This window comes from Trichomycterus rosablanca, chromosome 9 (genome assembly GCF_030014385.1).
Source record: "Trichomycterus rosablanca isolate fTriRos1 chromosome 9, fTriRos1.hap1, whole genome shotgun sequence".
Classification (NCBI taxonomy): Eukaryota; Metazoa; Chordata; class Actinopteri; order Siluriformes; family Trichomycteridae; genus Trichomycterus; species Trichomycterus rosablanca.
The window spans coordinates 27340202-27363371 of record NC_085996.1 but is presented as its reverse complement, the minus strand read 5'-3'; the positions used below and the strand labels follow the sequence as shown (position 1 = coordinate 27363371).

The following is a 23170-nucleotide window of genomic DNA, read 5'->3' as shown; positions in this document are numbered from 1 at the left end:
AATCAAATTAGCTGCCAAAGTAAGTGTGTCTGTACTGGAATGACACGCAATATTAGGTTACGAAGTGAGAACGTCAGTTTAGGAGACTGGTTGTTTTCCTGACCAGTCTGAAACTATGTGCTCACAGCTGCTTTTTTATCAAAGAAGAAGAAAAAAAAAAAAGAAAGGCTCACAACACCATGGGAGTGCTCCAACAAATCAATGAAAAAAAAAGAAAAATAAGCACGTTGACATTTATAAATGTACAGTAGGTACATAAATCAGCATGACTGCCACACACTTTCTCTCTAAAGAAAATGCCTTGAAATCTTAATGTATGATACAAAAACGTGCCAAAAAATGTCTATTGGCATCTAGGTCGCTTGTAAAACTGAGCTGTCTACATTGTTGGCATGGATTACTTAACACTCAACTAACACTTATAAACAGCCCATGGAAATTAGTTAAGGCTTCGCAGTAAACATCAGATTTGTTGACACAGGAACTGGAACTGCTCGCTTGTTTTTGTTTAGAGTGGTGTTATTTGAGTAGCTTAAGTCGCGAAAAACATAGAAACATGCAGTAAGACACACGTGCTCTCACTCACTCACTCGCTCGCTCGCTCACTCACTCACTGACTGAACAATAACGTAGGTATGACGCAACATCCGCACACACACACACAGTCGATTGTTTCAGATTTCAGGCCTTCAATTGTCTGTCTCTAGCTATTAAGGAAACTCGACAGCGTACGTGGTGCCGGTTCGTGTTCAGGTAGGGGGGGAAGGGGGGGGGGGGGGGTCAATACTCTTCTATAGGTGCCAGTTCAGGGCTCAGGTTGACAGTAATGTTCTTGTATAGACTACTTAAAGAGATTTCAGGGGAATACTGAAGATTGTTCAGGCCATCCAGGTGCTGCCGCTCTTTGGAGTATCTTAGCAACTTGTACCTGAGAAGGAAAGCCAGAGACATGAAGTTAGCAGTGTGTTCGGGACGGGCACTCGTGTGCCATCAATAGGTCGTTGCACTAGCGGTTATGCACACATAACACTAACAATGTGTACCTACCTATGTTAAAGGTCATTTTAATCTCTGTATGCAAATGTTCATATCTTAAGCTCTTTAACTGTGTCCCAACTGACCACCAAGGACACTTATTAGACATGTTCGCCTGAAAGTTAATGTAAAAGTAACTTAGCCAAGTCTTTTTGCTATGTAATCTAATTTTTTTTTTTTTTAATGTGCGGGGGTTTTAAGGCTTACAGTGGATATAAAAAGTCTGCACACCCTGGCACAATGCAAGGTGTTTGTGATGTAAAATCATTGACATTTCAGAACTTTTTCCACCTTTAATGTGACCTATATTTATGTATTTATTTATTAGGATTTTAACGTCATGTTTTACACACCTTGGTTACATTAATGACAGAACAGGTAGTTACTGGTTACACAAGATTCATCAGTTCCAGTCTTAGTCATGTACAATTTTGTATCTCCAATTCACCTCACTTGCATGTCTTTAGACTGTGGGGGGACACCCACGCAGACACGATGAGAACATACAAACTCCACACAGAATCAAACCCATGACCTTCTTGAGGCGACAGTGAGGTGACAGTGCTACCCACCAAGCCCATTTTAGTGAGGACACGCTTAAACTAATACTTCAGTTTAGTTTTGGAGGTAGAAGTCTATCAGCATGGCACATCTTGGCAATCTTCGCCCACTCTTCCTTGCAAAAGTGCAATAAATTGTTGTCATCAGTCCATAACACATGCTCCCACATGCTTTAGGCAGACTTGAAGTATGTTTGTATTTGTGGTTACATTAAAATTACTCCAGTAATAACACCCCTATGTGAAGGACAAAAAGAAAATCATCATCCACTGTAGTATGTCAACCACAAAAAAGGAGTGGATGTACTGTATGTGGTTGGGTGTTTTATTTCTAGCTTTTCAATTTATTTTTTGCAATTTTATTAATTTTTTTAGTTTTATGCCACTTTATACACCCGATTGTGTCATTTATGGCATGATAAGCGTTACACTATTTTTTTCTTGTTTCAATTTGTCCATTTATATATATTTTTTTATTTTTGCTCTTGTGTTTTCTTGGTTGAGGGTTTCTTTAACAGTTCTGGGTAAGTATTTATGCAACAGTATTATTATTAGTATTTTTTTTTAATGCATTTTCTCTCCCTTTAGCACGTCCAATTGCCCCCAATTGCATCATGCTTCCTCTTTGCCTATGCCGATTCTCTGCTCTGACTGAGGAGATCGAAGCTAACCCACGCCCCCTCCGACACGTGGGCAGCAAGCCGTACGCATCTCATCACCCACACATTGACGAGTGTTGTGCCACCTATCGTTGTGTACAGAGAGACACACCCTGAGAGCACTCTCTCCTCATCTCTGTGCAGGCGCCTCTAATCAGCCAGCAGAGGTCGTAATTGCACCATTCTGACAGAGAGAGACCCATATACGGCTTAGTCCCGCCCATCTGAACAACAGGCCAATCGTTGTTCATGTGACCGCTCAGCCTCAGCCGGCAAGGCAGAGCTGAGATTCGATACGACTTACTCAAAATCCAGCTCTGGTTGCAGCGTGTGTTTTTACCGCTGCGCCACCTGAGCGGCACATCTTGGCAATCTTTGCCCACTCTTCCTTGCAAAAGTGCAATAAATTGTTGTCATCAGTCCATAACACATGCTCCCACATGCTTTAGGCAGACTTCAAGTATGTTTGGATTTGTGGTTACACTAAAATTACTCCAGTAATAACACCCCTATGTGAAGGACAAAAAGAAAAAAAAGATGATCATCCACTGTAGTATGTCAACCACAAAAAAGGAGTGAATGTATTTGGTTAGTTGTTTAATTTCTGGCACGATTGTGTCATTTATGGCATGATCAGCGTTACACCATTTTTTCCTTGTTTCTATTTGTACATTTATATTTTTGTTTTGATTTTTGCTCTTGTGTTTTCTTGGTTGAGGGTTTCTTTAACAGTTCTGGGTAAGTATTTTTGCAACAGTTTTATTTTTAATATATTTTTAAATTTGAATGGTAAATGACTTAAAAAAGATTCTTTATCAAAGATGTAAGCATATATCATATTTTCATTACTACACCAATATAGCCTATGAACTACTTTAAAAGCACATGCATTGCTAGCTAGATTGAGTAAATAGAAAGGATGCATGTTAGCTGCCTGTTTATATACTGTATGTTGAAGACAAAATAAGCTAGGAAAAAAAATCTTAGCATACTTCATGGATTTGCTAAAGGCTCTTCAAAAATTTTAATTTAATATAGAAAAGTTTAAAATGACCTGATGTGTTTTATTTAGGAGGATGCAAAGGCAGAGACAGTGGCCATGTAAACACATTGGTTATTTCTTATACTGAACTAGTAATAATAATGTTGCAGGTTTAAGCCCCATCATTGCCAAGTTGCCACTGTTGAGCCCCTGAGCAAGGCCCTTAACCCTCAAGTCATTAAACTGTACAGAGTTATACAAATGAGTCAATTTGGATAAAAGCATCTGCCACAAATGTAAATGAGGATGTAGCACACTGAGGTTTCTGACTCACAATTTAAACTGACAGGGCAAACCCTGCTTCAAGTGCTCATCAACTATTACTATATTATACACATATGTTTATAATGTAAATCCTAAAAATAATTAAACAATTACCAACATATTAAGCCTCAATAATCAGACTCAAAACTTCATCAGATGACCATTGTTGTGTAATTTATGCAAAGTCTAAAAAAGGGAAATATGAAAAAAACTAATTAGGGGAAAAGTTTCAACTGACCTTCCCAGAAACTGCACTTCTCCTCGGTGGTGATGTGGGATTGATTTGTATTTGCCCATCTCCCCTTCAGGCCTGGTGACATTAAATCCGGCAAAGTGCACCCTGGGAAATTATACATCAAATAATGAACTATGGTCACACAGGAACGAGCATGAGGGATTTGGGCACTATTTAATCATAACAGGACTCAAGACTGACAATTACCTGTTCCAAAGATCATCATCTTCCCCTCCCCAGCCCCAGAAAGCATTGGGAAATCCGTTGATCTTGCGGAACTGCTCGACGGTAAGTCCACTAACTCCCCCGAAGAACTCGCTGTAGGGCAGGCTGACGAATATAAATTATACATGATTAGTGGGGTAATCTGTTTCCATTCAAAACTGAATACACTAGTTCAATGAACCTTTACCAGAACTCTGGTGTTTCGTTTACAATAGTGCACTCACGGTTATTACAGAACTCTCGCTTACTATAAAAAAAAATTCCTCCCATAGCCTTGAATATGTACCCAAATCTTTAATCTGTACTGTTATTAAACCACTGATAATATAACCCTAATCATATGTGCTGTCTAAAAAAATGCAACAATTATGCTCCTTCCTGAACAGAAACATTATGCATGAATAATCAGGATTAAAACAGTAAGTAGTAAAAGACTATTTGCAACAACAAATACATTTAAGTTGGTCATCCAAACCATAAGTCATTTTTTAAATTGGCTAATTCTGCTGAACCTTTATTAAACTGATAAGATTACATGAATTCTTCTTTTAATTGCATGTTACAAAAAGTCCCGGGAATGGTGTGTATGGGCATATACTGTACATTCATATACATATACAGGGGTTGGACAAAATAACTGAAACACCTGTCATTTTAGTGTGGGAGGTTTCATGGCTAAATTGGACCAGTCTGGTGGCCAATCTTCATTAATTGCACATTGCACCAGTAAGAGCAGAGTGTGAAGGTTCAATTAGCAGGGTAAGAGCACAGTTTTGCTCAAAATATTGCAATGCACACAACATTATGGGTGACATACCAGAGTTCAAAAGAGGACAAATTGTTGGTGCACGTCTTGCTGGCGCATCTGTGACCAAGACAGCAAGTCTTTGTGATTTATCAAGAACCACGGTATCCAGGGTAATGTCAGCATACCACCAAGAAGGACAAACCACATCCAACAGGATTAACTGTGGACGCAAGAGGAAGCTGTCTGAAAGGGATGTTCGGGTGCTAACCCGGATTGTATCCAAAAAACATAAAACCACGGCTGCCCAAATCACAGCAGAATTAAATGTGCACCTCGACTCTCCTGTTTCCACCAGAACTGTCCGTCGGGAGCTCCACAGGGTCAATATACACGGCCGGGCTGCTATAGCCAAACCTTTGGTCACTCGTGCCAATGCCAAACGTCGGTTTCAATAGTGCAAGGAGCGCAAATCTTGGGCTGTGGACAATGTGAAACATGTATTGTTCTCTGATGAGTCCACCTTTACTGTTTTCCCCACATCCGGGAGAGTTACGGTGTGGAGAAGCCCCAAAGAAGCATACCACCCAGACTGTTGCATGCCCAGAGTGAAGCATGGGGGTGGATCAGTGATGGTTTGGGCTGCCATATCATGGCATTCCCTTGGCCCAATACTTGTGCTAGATGGGCGCGTCACTGCCAAGGACTACCGAACCATTCTGGAGGACCATGTGCATCCAATGGCGGTGCCGTGTATCAGGATGACAATGCACCAATACACACAGCAAGACTGGTAAAAGATTGGTTTGATGAACATGAAAGTGAAGTTGAACATCTCCCATGGCCTGCACAGTCACCAGATCTAAATATTATTGAGCCACTTTGGGGTGTTTTGGAGAAGCGAGTCAGGAAACGTTTTCCTCCACCAGCATCATGTAGTGACCTGGCCACTATCCTGCAAGAAGAATGGCTTAAAATCTCTCTGACCACTGTGCAGGACTTGTATATGTCATTTCCAAGACGAATTGACGCTGTATTGGCCGCAAAAGGAGGCCCTACACCATACTAATAAATTATTGTGGTCTAAAACCAGGTGTTTCAGTTATTTTGTCCAACCCCTGTATATACAGTATATATACACACACATATGTACAGTACATACATACATACATACATACATACATACTGTGAAGTAAATAAGTGTGCAAACAATGGGTTTTATCAAAACATTGTGTGTGGATAATTAACGCACAATAGAAGCCCTACAATTTAACATGATTTGAACTCACCGGGCAGTAAAGAGCCAGTCTATTACAAAGCTGCCCCATCAATTATTATTTAATAAGGTTTCTTAAACTAAAAATAATAAATACATATAATCCTACAGTTTTGTTGGTAACAACAGTATCAGTGTGAGGCAGATTAAGTCTGGAATGATTGATAAACTGTTGCACTTGCTTGAAATAAATCATACAGAGCAGCATTTCTCAGCAGGAACTCTCCCCTGACAGCTACAGACTCACGACAGAATTAATTATTACACAAAACATAGATATATTAAAACAATAGTTCAACTAGCAGTCTTATTCTTAATGTAGCTTACTTACATGTACATATACTTGTCCAGCTTTGAGGCAAAGTGTCGAGGCATCTGCCCACAGCCGTAGTAATTCCGGTCATTTTCGGGGATGTGATCAACATCGTGAAACACTACACAGTCCCAGTCCAGGTCTCTCATTGCTTCTTTAAAGCCCACGTTAAAAAGCATGGCACGGTTGAATGGCTGCGTACCTGTCTAAAGACAAAAAAACAAAGCACCACCAACGGCACTATTCATTCAGAGGTCTGGGCTCTGTGCAGGTCAGTTCATTATGATCACCTCCTTGTTTCTACACTCACTGTCTATTTTATCAGCTACACTTACCATATAGAAGCACTTTGTAGTTCTACAATTACTGACTGTAGTCCGTCTGTTTCTCTACATACTTTTTTAGCCTGCTTTATCCCTTTTTGCCCCCCAATGGTCAGGACCCCCACAGGTCCACTACAGAGTAGGTATTATTTGGGTGGTGGATCATTCTTAGCACTGCAGTGACACTGACATGGTGGTGGTGTGTTAGTGTGTGTTGTGCTGGTATGAGTGGATAAGACACAGCGATGCTGATGGAGTTTTTAAAAACACCTCACTGTCACTGCTGGACTGGGAATAGTCCACCAACCAAAAATATCCAGCCAACAGCACCCCGTGGGCAGCATCCTGTAACCACTGATGAAGGTCTAGAAGATGACCAACTCAAACAGCAGCAATAGATGAGCGATGGTCTCTGACTTTACATCCGCAAGGTGGACCAACTAGGTAGGAGTGTCTAATAGAGTGGACAGTGAGTGGACACGGTATTCAAAAACTCCAGCAGCGCTGGCTGATCTGTGTATCTTGCTTTGTGAACAGTCTAAACCAGATAAGGACTTCTCCAAAACTGTCACAATGCTGAAAGATTATTATTTAAACTCAATAATTAGAGAGAGTAACCACATACTTCTGGTCTTATAAGGTAGCTTAGAGAATAAAGGTACTGTAAAGAAAAAAAGATAATTCAATATCTAAGGGGAAAAAAACCCTGCAGGCCAACATCCTGCTCCATTTAACGACAGTGAAATTATATATACCAAATGTAGAATAAATATATAATGTATAATAAATTCCATTTACCAGTTTCATTTTAAGCTACTTTGTACCTCAGAATGTCCAAAATGAGTCAATTAGTATTTCTGTCAAAAATGTTGATAAACTCTCTAGTTTTTTAAATAGCCAGAACTTTTAACCAGGGGTGCCGAACCTTGTTAATTAAGGGCTGGTGTGGCTGCAGAATTTAATTCCATCCATCAGGAGCTTTGCTTGATTCAGTTTGTTTAATCAACTGCCCCCCCAACAACAAACTGCTGATCAGATCATGCTTTGCAAATTTGCACATGGCACTATTGCACTACTTACACCAGCACAACAATAATGTATATACTGTATATAGCTGCTATACTTATATACTTCACTTTATTTATTCACATTCATTACCCATTCATGTAGCCACTTTAGTCACCTTCCATTACTCTGTAAATACATATTAGTCTATACACTGTACAATCATCATTATCTGTTTAATATCAACATCATCTGTTTAATATTCTTAATATTCTTATATGTCTCCTCTCTTCACTTATCTGGTCACTTCTGCACTTTAACTGTGTATTATATGTAAATAATCTCTATCTTGCACTTCTGGGTAGATGCTACTGCATTTTGTTGGCTTTGTACTTGTTTACTCTGCACAATGACAATAAAGTTTAATCTAATCTAACTGGACAAACTAAAATATGAAGGGCAGAGGTGCTCCAGAATTGACCAATAACCTTTTTGTTTTTTAATAAAACTAGAGAACCACTCAAGAACAAATCAGCAGAAGACAAACGGTCAAATATGCATTTGTACCGGTATATCTGCCGTAAAGATGCATTAGGGTGGTTTCATTTCTTGGTTCAAATCTCAGCTCTGCTATTACAAACAACACAAAACGAAGCCCACCAGTACAGGTTTACCTTCTGTTTTCGATGTTGCTATACCTAAAATGTAAACCATGCGACAGTCTGAGTCACTTCTGTAATTTAACACCGTTGTCCTGGCTCCTGCATTCCAGTAAAAAACCTTGACCATAAATCTCCTCAGAAACTGCACAGCTTTCATTACAGCAAGATGTAAAGTGCATTTTCACAAAGCTTTCTAAGCTTTAGAGAAACTAGAGTGAAAGTATTTACCTGTTCAATTACATAAAATGCAAACTGTAAGCGCTGCCGCTGGAGCATAGGAATGAGGTGCAGAAACAGGATGGGGATATGTTCGTGACGTTTTCTAAAGGGGATTAGAATAGCCACCTGAATGAGACACAGAGAGAGATGGAGAGAATTAAATGACTACACTGATCAGCCATAACATTAAAACCACCTCCTTGTTTCTACACACATTGTCCATTTTATCAGCTCCACTTACCATATAGAAGCACTTTATAGTTCTACAATTACTGACTGTAGTCCATCCATTTCTCTGATGCTTTGTTAACCCCCTTTCATGCTGTTATTCAATGGTCAGGACCCCCCACAGGACCACCACAGAGCACGTATTATTTAGGTGGTGGATCATTCTCAGGACTGCGTGACACTGACATGGTGGTGGTGTGTTAGTGTGTGTTGTGCTGGTATGAGTGGATAAGACACAGCAACGCTGATGGAGTTTTAAAACACCTCACTGTCACTGCTGGACTGAGAATAGTCCACGAACCAAAAATCTCCAGCCAACAGTGCCCCGTGGGCAGCGTCCTGTGACCACTGATGAAGGTCTAGAAGATGACCAACTCAAACAGCAGCAATAGATGAGCGATCGTCTCTGACTTTACATCTACAAGGTGGACCAACTAGGTAGGAGTGCCTAATAGAGTGGACACGGTATTTAAAAACTCCAGCAGCGCTGCTGTCTCTGATCCACTCATACCAGCACAACACTCTCAATGTACAACACTCTCAGTGTCTGAGAGTACAGTGCTGAGAATCATCCACCACCTAAATAATACCTGCTCAGTGGTGGTTCTGAAGGGGTCCTGACCATTGAAGAACAGGGTGAAAGCAGGCTAAAAAAAGTATGCAGAGAAACAGATGGACTACAGTCAGTAATTGTAGAACTACAAAGTATATGGTAAGTGGAGCTGATAAAATGGACAGTGAGTGTAGAAACAAGGAGGTGATTTTAATGTTATGGCTGATCGGTGTATTCAGTAAACCAGTATTATTGAAGTAAACATAATGAATAAGAACACAAAGCTCGGAAGTAAGCCAGCATGTGGTAGAAAGAACAGTGCCACATTTCACAGCAGTCAGTCATTAAATAACACTCATAAATCGAATGATAAAGCTTCTAATAATTCTAATACATAGCACAATCTACCCTAACTTAAATGTAACCTAGAACATTCAGTCTCAAATTCAAAAATACTCGTCCGTGTTTGACACACCCCCCTCTGCGTTTACAGAATTGGTTGGAAGTTTTCCAAACTGTGTTACCCGAGTAGTGTTTTTAGCTGCTTTACGCTTCGACATCTTGGACATTTTGACTAACGGATTGCTAACTGAATTGCCGTAGGATTGCTAGGACCGCCTCATAGAGCAGATTTACCCAGTAAACGTGACACACTTGAAAGCTTTGCGAATGAAAAACGATAAATCGCTAAACACACACCTTAAATTTTTAATTTCACAGCAAATTGCATATTACACAGGAAACTGGTCATTTCACAGTCTGTGACAATTTTCATAGCCGTGAATTAAATAGGGCATTAGTCATGATACAATGAGGTTAACATCTCGATATGCTTTTGAGACATGGCGATGTACGCTGCGATACAATGTAAACTTAAAGTGCAGTGGCAGACCACTGCCCGTATTTTAGCTTATATTGTAATAAGCTTATACAAGTTATCTTAAAAACACAAAACACTGTAGTTCTGATACATTCTGACACAATAACATAACTGCTGCATACCTGAGCTTCTGTTCCTCAGATTGTTAATCAAATTTATATCTGTGTGTTGTTCCATTAGGGATATAATCACCTTGTTTTTCTTCTTGAAGACCACCTTATATGTTTCCAGAATATTTCCAGAATATATTAATACATTTCCAACTGTGTTTATCCTCCTATAAGGTAAAAAGCTGAAACTGGTGCCTTTACAACCAATCAAGACAGAGATTGAGAGATTGAAATTCCACCCAAAATCTGAATTCAGAAGCTCTGATTGGTTTATACAGCTGTTTTTAAGGCTTGAACCACAAATGAATCTCTTTCACAAATGAACTGATTCATTTGTGTGAGCAAAACAAATGAATCTTTACCATAGATAAGAGCACAGCTCCCTGACTCAATTCCAATAAATAAATCGTTTGAAAAGAGTCGTTTCTGACTCTTTACTCAGTGATTCAGTTTGCATGTGTACATGCACGCACCCACCCGCTCATGTGCTAGAAAAAACGTTATGCACAGCGCTTGTGCTCTGTTTTAAATGTTCTCAAATGGTAACCTGTGTATCCTAGACATACTCGATGTATCGAATATTAAAGCAATAAGCCACGAGAGGCCGTGCATTACTGTGATTTTAGCACGGGGATGACGTTTTTGGCACGACGCGAAGCGGAGTGCCTAAAACTTCTTTCCCCGTGCTAAAATCATAACAGTAACGCACAGTCTCGAGTGGCTTATTGCTTTTATAAAACGGCGGTCAACATAAAATATAATAAATACAACAATGTTTAATTCATAAATGTATTTATTGTGTATAAACTTACAATAAAGCATTCTTCCGCGACGCAAAATAGTTCGATTAACAGTGTTGCTAGGCAACATGAGGGCGAAAATAACATTAACTTTTTCTTTTCAGTGGCGTATTAATATGGAATGATGTGAGGTGGTCATAGGTGTGCGTTTATCGGGGATTTTACAACGGCTTTGAATGCGGCTCAGCCAATCAGATTTTAGGACCGGAACTATCCGTTTTATGAGGCCATTTTTAACATTGTGTAAAAAGTAACATCGAATATATCGATATTCGCGGTATACCGCTCAGCCTAGGTTACCCTGCGGCGTGAACTTAAGACAAGAAAGGGGTTGTAAGAAAAGATTAGTTTTACAGAGAATAGGAAAAATGATACAGTTAAAAGGATAAATATTTAGATGAGTTTACTGTAATACTGTTACATACATAAAACAATGTCATGTTAGTGATTATAATTAACTATTGCTTATAATTTAGTTATGTTTGTTTATTTAATAGGATATTTAATAGAATGTAGTGTCTTACACTGGTTACATTCATGACAGGACAGATAGTTACAGGTTACACATGATTTATTAGTTCATGTTTAATGTAAAACACAGTCATGGCCAATTTTGTATCTTCAATTCACCTACACTTACATGTCTCTGGACTGTGGGAGGAAACTGGAGCTCCCAGAAGAAAATCCACGCAGACACAGGGAGAACATGCAAAATCCACACAGAAAGGACCCGGACTGTTCCACCTCGGAATAGAACACAGGACCTTCTCGCTGTGAGGTGACAGTGCTACCAACCAAGACACCCAAATAGGGAGTTCTACTGTCCCTATAAAAACAAATACATGGAACAGGGGTCTCTTGCCAAGATCAATAAGAAAAATCCTAGATAATAGTCTATAATAGTTTTAGATTTTTAATGATGAAGTATTAATGCAACTGATAAATGCATTTTTTTATATTTTGGTTTTATTTTAAAGTAAAGTGTTATATTTTGGTAGAAATGCACTTTTTCAATATTTAAATTAGATCTAGAGGGTAAAATACAAAAAAAATTAAAAAATCTAAAATACAAAAAATAAAAAACAAAACAGATTTTAAAGGATCCGACTAGGATTACAAATAAAAAAGGGCTCAAACAAATCACATGGTTTAATAAAACACACCCATAAGGAACACCTACCTTCCAGCGTGGTTTGCAGTCTTCAGGCTTCCAGTGGCCCCCAAACTGAATACCCAGCTGTGTAAGGTGCCGCTCAGCCTCCTCCATAGGAACCTCAGTCATATTGACTTCTATAAGACCCTCTACAGAGAAACAACACACCAGCACACAGTTACCTCATTACCATGAACTTATTCAGGCATAATGTTTAAATCCCTGGCAAATAGCTTTCTGTCGAGATGAACAGATAAAGTACAAAGACAAACAGAATAGGTTTATTACTATAGTCTACAGTATTATACTCTTACAATGTATGATTTATGGATTTCAAAATGTGTACATAAGGTACAAGCTACTACATTCTGTGGCACCTGCTGTGTCAGCAGTTCTGTTAGGTTACAGCAGATATACGGGTATTGCTTTACAATGTGGGAAAGCTTTTGCACTAAATCACCACATCTGTCAACTTGATGTTTATTGTTAATTTATTTATTAGGATTTTAACGTTATGTTTTACACACTTTGGTTACATTAATGACAGAACAGATAGTTCAGAACAGATTGTTTCTACACTCACTGTCCATTTTATCAGCTCCACTTACCACATAGAAGCACTTTGTAGTTCTACAATTATTGATTGTAGACCATCTATTTCTCTACATAACTTTTTAACCTGCTTTCACTCTGTTCTTCAATGTTCAGGACCCCCACAGGGCCACCACAGAGCAGGTATTATTTAGGTGGTGGATCATTCTCAGCACTGCAGTGACACTGACATGGTGGTGGTGTGTTAGTACAGCAGCTCTGCTGGAGTTTTTAAATACCGTGTCCACTCACTGTCCATTCTATTAGACACTCCTACCTAGTTGGTCCACCTTGTAGATGTAAAGTCAGAGACGACCGCTCATCTATTGCTGCTGTTTGAGTTGGTCATCTTCATCAGTGGTCACATGACACTGCCCACGGGGTGCTGTTGGCTGGATATTTTTGGTTGGTGGACTATTCTCAGTCCAGCAGTGACATTGAGGTGTTTAAAAACTCCAGCAGCGCTGCTGTGTCTGATCCACTCATACCAGCACAACACACACTAACACACCACCACCATGTCATCGTCACTGCTGTGCTGAGAATGATCCACCACCCAAATAATACCTGCTCTGTAGTGGTCCTGGGAGAGTCCTGACCATTGAAGAACAGCATGAAAGGAGGCAAACAAAGCATGCAGAGAAACAGACTACAGTCAGTAATTGTAGAACCACAAAGTGCTTCTATATGGTAAGTGGAGCTGATAAAATGGACAGTGAGTGTAGAAACAAGGAGGTGGTTTTAATCTTATGGCTGATCGGTGTATACTATCACTGTACTGTAGGTCGCTTTAGATAAGAGTGAAAATGTAAATGTATATTTATAGACCCAGTTTTGTGCAGAGTCATGCTGGAAAAGGAAATGACCTTTTCTAAAGTGCTGGCAAAGAGCTGGGAGCATTTATTTTATCCAATTAATTTTATTTACACCTTTAGCAAATAAATGTGGCTAAAATATCTGACGGGTGGTATGGTGGTACGGTGAGTAGCACTGCTGCCTCACAGCAAGAAGGTCCTGGGTTTATTTCCAAGGTGGAGCAGTCCAGGTCCTTTCAGTGTAGAGTTTGCATGTTCTCCCTGTATCTGCATGGGTTTCCTTCCACAGCGACATGCAAGTGAGGTGAACTGGATATACTACATTGTCCGTGACTTGAACTGATGAACATGTGTAGCCTGTCCTGTCATGAATGTAACCATAGTGTGTAACCAAAGTGTGTGAAATATCTAAACTTAATAATAGGAAGTGATGTCCACATAATTCTGCCCATATAGTGTATATTAGTAGTCAAACATTTATTTTTAAACAAGGACATCAAACTCTGGAAGTGTTAACACTTACTCATAGAAGGTAAGCGCTCAGGACAGGGCAGGTTCTGAGCATAGGTGAAATTTTCAGGGAGGTATGTAGTTGGTTGAACAATATATTCACTGGAGTTATTTCCATCTGGATAATCTGTAAACAGGCACAAAGAAACAATTGTGACATAAGCCTTATTATCACAAGATAAAAGCCAGAATTATTGTTATTTCATATAATCTGTCAGTATTATCTTGCTCTTACCTGTACCATTGAACGTGCTGTTCTTATTGGTGTACGACCTGATCATCTGGCCAATCGTCCGCACGTTATCGCGCAACATCATACCCTGAGCCTGCACCATGAAGAAATACGTGTTGGCTGGAAGGTGTAAAAGAGAGAGAAAGAAAGAAGTAAATAAACTCGATTCTGTTTTAAGGCAGCATTGAAGTGAATCACACGTGGGCAGCATGCCGTATGCATCTCATCACCTACACTTTGACGAGTGCAGTGCAGCTCAGCGTTGTGTACGGAGAGACACACCCAGAGAGCACTCTTTTCTCATCTCTGTGCAGGCGCCATCAATCAGCCAGCAGAGGTCGTAATTGCACCAGTCATGAGAGAGAGACCCCCATCCGGCTTAGTCCCGCCCATATCTGAACAACAGGCCGATCGTTGTTCGTGTGGCCGCTCAGCCTTAGACGGCAGGCAGAGCTGAGATTCGATACGATGTATTCGAGATCCAGCTCTGGTTCCAGCGTGTGTTGTTACCGCTGCGCCACCTGAGCGGCCGAATTAAAAACACATTTATTGTTAATATGTGGAGCCATATGAAATCTGTGATGTGAAGAACACGCATGTGTCTATTCTACAGCGTTCTAAACACAGAAGGACATTAGTTTACTCGATCACTATTACTTTCCAGTGGTTAAAATAAACCAATAGGAAGATGAACACTGAAATGCTCTTAGCTTTCCAGTCTTTGTACACATACATTTTTGTGCATTACAACTAGGACTAATGCTTATTTGCAATAAATCAATATACACAAGTATAATTTACAATGCCATTTGGAGACTTGGGAGAAAATTTTCATCCAGCAGACGTAGCAATCTCATCAGGACAACAAACCCTTGTGTTACTGCAAAAGACTAAAAAATACTGACTATTACTATTATTAAAAGACTATTACCGTAAAAAGCATTACTCAGTCAAGGCTGGGACAACTGTGTCAGTGGTAATCATGATTACTTAACAACAAAAACCTTCACGACTGGACTCCATGATGCATGCTAGGGCTGCACGATATTGGAAAAAAGACATTGCGATTTTTTTTTTCCTGCGATATATATTGCGACATTAAAAAAATGCAGGAATTTTCACCACATTATTAATAATATTAATAATGCATGTATCTTACTCTAAATAAGGGGCTCATCTGTAAAAAAGGGTGGTGCCTACAAGGGATACAAAAGATTATGACAAGCTACATCTTTGTACTTGGTTGAAACTGAGCATTAAACTAAGAAAGCTTCAATATCACATGAGGGAATTAACAGGATTGACAAAATGGGTCATTTAATATTTTATTTCACAATCAAAACCTCTTCAAGTAGTAAACATTATTTTAAAAAAACTATACAAACAAAAGAGCAGCTATAAACCTGTTCGAAATCCGAGATGCCTTACTAAGCTCACTACTGAGGCATCTTAATATTTCAATGTTATTTTGACTTATTAGAATCCTCTCTACTGAGGCAGCTGCATATGTCGGTAGTAAGACAGCGAGGCGGCTCTCTAGGTTTTCGAACACACTGGTAGATACGTCATGGAAAATGAGAACGGTGTGAATTTTCGTTTTGTGTCAAGCAGCAAAAAAGTTGTAGGGACGTATTTGATTTAATTTGCATTAAGTGACATCGCACGTCCTGCGATGTGACTATTGCGCATGCACACATCGCGATGACGATGCTGAACTGATATATCGTGCAGCCCTAATGCATGCCACTCTTGACCAAGAACCACAAAGATGACTGGAATACGCCAGAAAATAAATTGGATATATAAAAGTTTTAGGACAGTTCTTTGGGCTGACGAATTAAAACTTGAACTCATTGTTCCAGCGGCTTGTGTGGTGTGAGAAAAGTGATGCTTATGACCAGAATAATACTATCCCCTTTGGTAGTGTCTCGGTGATGATGAGATGATGTTTTTCTGCTGCAGGAACTGTTAATCTTGACCATGTGACCAACATCATGGACTCACAGTAATACTAAGGCAGGGGTGCACAACTTCTTTTTACCAAGGGCCGATTTCACATAAACACCTACACCAGAGGGCCACAAATTTCATTTTTACAGACTTGTTCACATGAATTTATAACACCGTTACATAAAATCAGGTAGTTACAAGAAATGTCTCGGTCAATGGGAGATATTGCAGCGTCTTTCTGACACCAACTGATTAATGTGGTGGTCGCAAGTCTTTTAGTGTTTATGCCTAGTTCACACTACACGACTTTTGCCCTGATTTTCGCTCGGCGACTGGTCAGCGCTGGAGCAACTTGGCGTTTGCTCGGCGATCGAAACTCGGCTCTCGAGCGCTATGTGTGAACTACTCAGCAACTCGAACCGAATCGAGATTTCGAGCATGTCAGATATCTGATCCGAGTTGGCCGACTGGCAATGAGTGCAGGGGAGGAGTGTAAAAGGTGGTACAGGGGCTTAATATAGTTTATATCAGAATACATCGGCACACACAAGTTTTACAGTATTTACATTTTCAGCATTTAGCAGACGCTTTTATCCAAAGCAACTTACAAGTATACAATCTAAGCAATTGAGGGTTAAGGGCCTTGCTCGAGGGCCCAACAGTGACAACCTGACAGTGGTGAGGTTTGAACCAGCAACCTTCTGCTTACTAGTCCTTACTAGTCCGGTACGTTAAATTCACTTCAAGTCAGAAGCTGAATTAAAAAAAAACATCAGGATAAAATTTTTATAAAATCTGCAGATATACTAAGATAACTAAATTGCTAAAATAACTTTTTAGCTCACAAGTGTAAATCTTTGGTGTGCTGGGAACACTTTATAAAACAATTATTAGCATAAAGCTTTTTCTAACATTGAATATATTGTTTGAATATATTCAACCAATAATATTAACAAGATATGCAACACAAATGTAAAAGAAAGAAATTATTTTAAAAAACCTTTACTATTTCTGTAGTATTTCTGACCTTATCGTTCGCTACAAAACACCAACGCTGCATGGCAAAAATATTTATTAACCTCCAACTCACTATAGAACAATCCAAGCAAAATCCACTCAATCGTTTATTTTTCCTCTTTGCTTTTACGCTGCACATCAGATCACTCGCTACTTGTTGACGTGCATTTTTGAAATACACACCGATTTAAAAGACTCGATTACAACAGATCCAGTCGTGTAGTGTGAACTTGGCATTAATCTTTTGCTTTCTGTCCTCACCTCGGAGATCGCAGAGTTTTGGGTGTTTAGTTTTGTAATGTCTCTGTAAATTATATTCATTTGCCATTGCCATGCATTCCAAGCACACCAGACATGAGAAAACACCATGGCCAGTTTCATAAATAAAAATACTTGTATGTCCATTCAGGGTTAAATTTCCTATGCTCGAGATTCACTTTTCTTTTTTTACTCACACTTGGTTTGAACAAAGACATGGTACCACTGAAGTAACTAGTATTTAATTCTAGAGATGGACCGATCGGGTTTTTTGGCATCGATTGCGATCTCCGATCTCCTTTCAGGGCAATCGGCCGATAGTCGATTTCGATCGGGGTGGGGGGGGATGACATGCAATTTTTAGCGCAAAATCAGCAGTAAATAATAAAGTAACCAAACAATTATTTTTTTCACCCACAGGAGACATATCTTATTAGTCTAACTGACCACACACACACACACACAGGTTTAATGTTATCCAGTTTAGTCTGAAAAAAACTTAAAAAGAGCCTCACAGTGAAAATAAACCGAAAGCAACAGTGTGTGTGTGTTTCTTTAAAAAAACGCTTTGTTCACAGTGTCGCTTTAAATGATTCTGATTCAGGAGTCGAATGTGACGCGTAAGTTTCTCTCTCCGTTTTTACTGTTATTAATAAATGCTGTGGTTTTAAATAAACACCAGCTACTACAGAACATTTTGTGTGACTTTCTTACATTAAAAAGCTTAATTAAAAAGCTTAATTAAACCGCTATTACCACAGAGCGGTCACCGAGTCAGACTCCTTCCGTCTGTGGAGCTAAAAGTTCTGATTACCCTAAAAGTTTAGCAGATGATCCTGAACTAACGAATTTGGTAATGAATAAACTTTTGCCTCTGATTGGCTCTGTAACGTTTCTGTTCTCATTTACATCAAAAGCAATGAATAATGTGCTGATAGAATCGGCTCAGATGTGACCGGGTTGTATTATCTTTTTAAAGTAAATATTTCAGTCAGCAAAATTGCATCGTATGTATGATGCACAACGTTAATTCTGTTATTTTAGGTCGTGAAGAGCTTTCATGATGGTTTCTGTATGATGGTTGATGAATGGTGATGTGATGGTTCGTGTTTTGTAGCGCAAAGTCTGGATCAATCCACTGAGCTGTTAAGCTTAACATGATCTTTATATATCAAGTGATCGGATCGGCTACATTTGGGAAATATCGTCCGATCGTCGATAGCATATTTTGATTGAAAATCGGCCGATATCGATTTAAAGTCGATCGATCGCCCCATCGCTATTTAATTCATTTACTTTTCAGTCACAATTTCATGGAATTACCCGGTGAATTTAAAGTGACAGCATCATTTGTTAAAAAATGCATCAGCACTTCATTTGGCGGGCCGGATCGAGAGTTTTGACGGGCCGTGTCTGGCCCGCGGGCCGTATGTTGTGCACCCCTGTACTACGGCATTTCTGAAGAAGAATTTTTTGTGCCTTTTCTAGTGAAAATCCACATTGGCGATAACTGGACTCTCAAGCTGGACAATGATACCAACCTCATTTCCAAGTCAACCAAACATTGGTTAAGGAATCAGTCCTGGAATATCCTGGAGTGGCCGTCTCAGTCTTCAGATTTAAAATCCTATATAAGATCTTTGGTGGTCTTTAAAGAAAGACATCAAACCTCAATGAAAAAATAAATAAATAATCCAAAGCTCTAATAAATGGGACACTGAATACATTTGGCTTAATTCCATGAATTATCTTTCAAAATGTTCAACTTTTGTCAGGTACATTAATTATACACAACTGCATTGAGTTGTCATACAGATGTTTGGCAACAACAGGCAAACTATTTTCTGATGAGGTACAAAAAATAAAAATGACATAACACCACAACACCCAGCGGTAATGACCCATCACACTACAACTGTGCACTCATACTGGGTACAAATAAATTACTACAAAAGGAATTATTATTTCCATCATAACACAAGTTAAGCCATAAAAACAGCAATTTAAATGGATAGGTTTATTTTTGTCGCAGTGTTGTTACAAATTTAACACACATATATACAGTATATATATATATGCTTTCTTCCTCTATGTATCTAACATAATTTCTCTTCAGGTGTTAGTGCATTGCTGTTCTACTTCAGTGCCAGCATTAAAACCACCTCCTTGTTTCTACACTCACTGTCCATTTTATCAGCTCCACTGACCATATAGAAGCACTTTGTAGTTCTATAATTACTGACTGTAGTCCATATGTTTCTCTGCATGCTTTGTTAGCCCCCTTTCATGCTGTTCTTCAATGGTCAGGACTCTCCCAGGACCACCACAGAGCAGGTACTATTTGGGTGGTGGATCATTCTCAGCACTGCAGTGACACTGACATGGTGGTGGTGTGTTAGTGTGTGTTGTGCTGGTATGAGTGGATAAGACACAGCAATGCTGCTGGAGTTTTTTTTTAAACACCTCACCGTCACTGCTGGACTGAGACCAGTCCAGCAACCAAAAACATCCAACCAACATCACCCCATGGGCAGCATCCTGTGTCATCACTGATGAACGTCTAGAAAATGACCAACTCAAACAGCAGCAATAGATGAGCGATTGTCTCTAACTTCACATCTACAAGGTGGACCAACAAGGTAGGAGTGTCTAATAGAGTGGACAGTGAGTGGACACGATATTTAAAAACTCCAGCAGTGCTGCTGTCTGATTCACTCATACCAGCACAACACACACTAACACAACACCATCATGTCAGTGTCACTGCAGTGCTGAGAATGATCCACCACCTAAATAATACCTGCTTTGTAGTGGTCCTGACCATTGAAGAACAGGGTGAAAGCAGGCTAAAAATGTATGTAGAGAAATAGATGGACTACAGTCAGTAATCGTATAACTACAAAGTGCTCCTATATGGTAAGTGGAGCTGATAAAAATGGACAGTGTGTGTAGAAACCAGGAGGTGGTTTTTATGTTATGGCTCATCGGTGTAGTTAGTGAGTAGTAACATGTCCACCATTAAGCAAGCTCTACAATGCCATGCAAGAAAAAGCCTCTGCTTTAAACTACAACGCTGCAACAGCACTCTAAAGCTCGACTGTTCACTGCTGATTACACGAACAAAGAAAAACCTGTCTGTTTCATCTGATTGCACACACTTTCTCCAAAGATTGATTGTTTTAGGCCACAAAGAGCAGCAGAAAAGGTTAGGCATGCCCTAAAGGCACTGCACTAGAGATGTCGATGATTAACTGATTATCCGATAATCTAATAACTGTAGGTTCAAATGACTTTTAAATTAATTTCCAACTGCTGATTCTTGATTTCGATTGAGAGCGCAGCTACAGCCTGTATGGAGTAAAAGTGTCGGTTTAAAATACAGCCAGTCACCCTCAGTGTGCATTTACAGCTCAGTGTACAGCCGCATTCAGATTCTAATCCAAACAAGAAAACTAAATGCATTAACTTACGTTGCCAAGTGTGACCTACACTGATCAGCCATAACATTAAAACCACCTCCTTGTTTCTACACTCACTGTCCATTGTATCAGCTCCACTTACCATATAGAAGCACTTTGTTGTTCTACAATTACTGACTGTAGTCCATCTGTTACTCTGCATGCTTTTGTGGCCTGCTTTCAACCTGTTCTTTAATGGTCAGGACCCCCACAGGACCACAACAGAGCAGGTATCATTCTCAGCACTGCAGTGACACTGACATGGTGGTGGTGTGTTAGTGTGTGTTGTGCTGTTATGAGTGGATAAGACACAGCAGCGCTGCTGGAGTTTTTAAACACCTCACTGTCACTGCTGGACTGAGAATAGTCCACCAACCAAAAATATCCAGCCAACAGCGCCCCGTGGGCAGCGTCCTGTGACCACTGATGAAGATCTACAAGATCTAGACCAACTCAAACAGCAGCATAGATGAGCAACATATCAAACACAGTCATGGACATGAACATGCAACTCCACACAAAGAACCTGGACTGCTCCACCTGGAAATCAAACCCAGGACCTTCTTGCTGTGAGGCAGCAGTGCTACCCACAGTTATATTAAGAGTGCCCTTATCTTGCCAGCTCCTAATATCCGGAAACCTACGTAACTGATAGCCAATTATTTAAAACTAATAAAGAATCAGTTGTAATTATTCTATTTTCAAATGTACACCTTGCTCTTATTCATTGTTTTTAGATGTTCTACAACTACATCATTTTGAGTGGACCAGCTCCAGGTGATCAGTCCAAGATGCACTTAAAGAAATACACAAATTATTCTGAGCTGACAAGATAAGAGCACACTTGGTTATATTTATGGTCCATGGAGAGCTGAATTATGTGAGGAGAAACTTTTTCTCAGAAAGACTGTCAAGCATGAGAACAAATGAGCAGAGGAGCAAGCGAACACTTGCTTCTCTTTATTATAACTCACTTTAATCATGCTGCAATAGCAACTCTATATCTTATGACAGAATTAATAAAGTGTATTAAAATAAGTGATAGGTGATCATAAGGTGACAAAAAGCTTTACAACTAATTAGTGATCGACCGATTAATCGGCCGGCCGATTTTTGGCATTTTTTAGATAATCGGCATCGGCCGATATATGTGCGCACAAGGCCGATATTTAAACATTGCCTCCGTCAGCTCAGTGACTGTATACAGTCATTGGTCTGGCTGTTGTTAGAGCGCCCCGTGTGTCCATTTTGCCACTCTCCAGGCAGACATCAGTGAATGCACAAGAACAAGGATTGTAATCCTCCAGCCTGGAGGTTTAAGCATGTTTGTTCATTCTTAAAAACAAAAAGATACTGCTATCTGCTTGTGTATGTTAAGTGCACTGAAACCTTTGAAATAATTTGTATTTTATTTAAAGTTTTAATTTTTTTTTTTTTAATTTTTTGAACGGCCAAAAGAGCAAACAAGAATATACAGTGATAAATAAATGTATTTTTTAGTTGTAAAAAAATGGTATTATCGGCTTTATATATCGGCCATCGGCCACTTCTTTCGTCTAAATATCGGTATCGGCATCGGCCATTAAAAAACCCATATCGGTCGATCACTACAACTAATGTTGATGTTGATCAATAAAATATGTTTCAAAGAACTTCAGATGAAAAACACTGTACATGCTGGTTTCAGAGAGCTTTGCTATATTTTACCCCACAACAAACACCAAAAAGCAACCACACCCAGATGATACACACACTTATTTCTAAAGGACCAGAGTTTGAAGATAATTTAAGGTTCCACTGAGCTTTGCGGTGTTATACTAAAATGCTCACAGCTTATTCTACAACCCCAAATCAGAAAAGGTTGGGACAGTATGGAAAATGCAAATAAAATAAAAATGCAGTGTTCCTTACATTCACTTTGACTTTTATTTCACTGCAGATAAAATGAACCTGAGATATTTCATGTTTTGTCTGGTCAACTTCATTTCATTCATTAATAAACATCCATTCCCGCATGTCAGGCCTGCAACACATTACCACTTTGTAATGTTG

The 23170-nt window shown here is 39.4% G+C and overlaps 1 protein-coding gene across 1 annotated transcript in view; it reads right to left on the bottom strand.

Moving 5' to 3' along the window:
• Positions 1-267: 267 nt before the first annotated feature.
• Positions 268-23170, bottom strand: part of b4galt6 (UDP-Gal:betaGlcNAc beta 1,4- galactosyltransferase, polypeptide 6) — a 35213-nt gene continuing 12310 nt past the window's right edge. Inside the window, exons 2-9 of the mRNA XM_063001313.1 lie at positions 14439-14555; positions 14217-14330; positions 12315-12436; positions 8573-8689; positions 6373-6560; positions 4003-4125; positions 3799-3900; positions 268-928 (exon numbers count right to left, since the gene is read on the bottom strand). Coding sequence (XP_062857383.1) covers positions 781-928; positions 3799-3900; positions 4003-4125; positions 6373-6560; positions 8573-8689; positions 12315-12436; positions 14217-14330; positions 14439-14555 — 1031 coding nt within the window. The 3' untranslated portion in view covers positions 268-780. The remainder of the gene's footprint in view (positions 929-3798; positions 3901-4002; positions 4126-6372; positions 6561-8572; positions 8690-12314; positions 12437-14216; positions 14331-14438; positions 14556-23170) is intronic.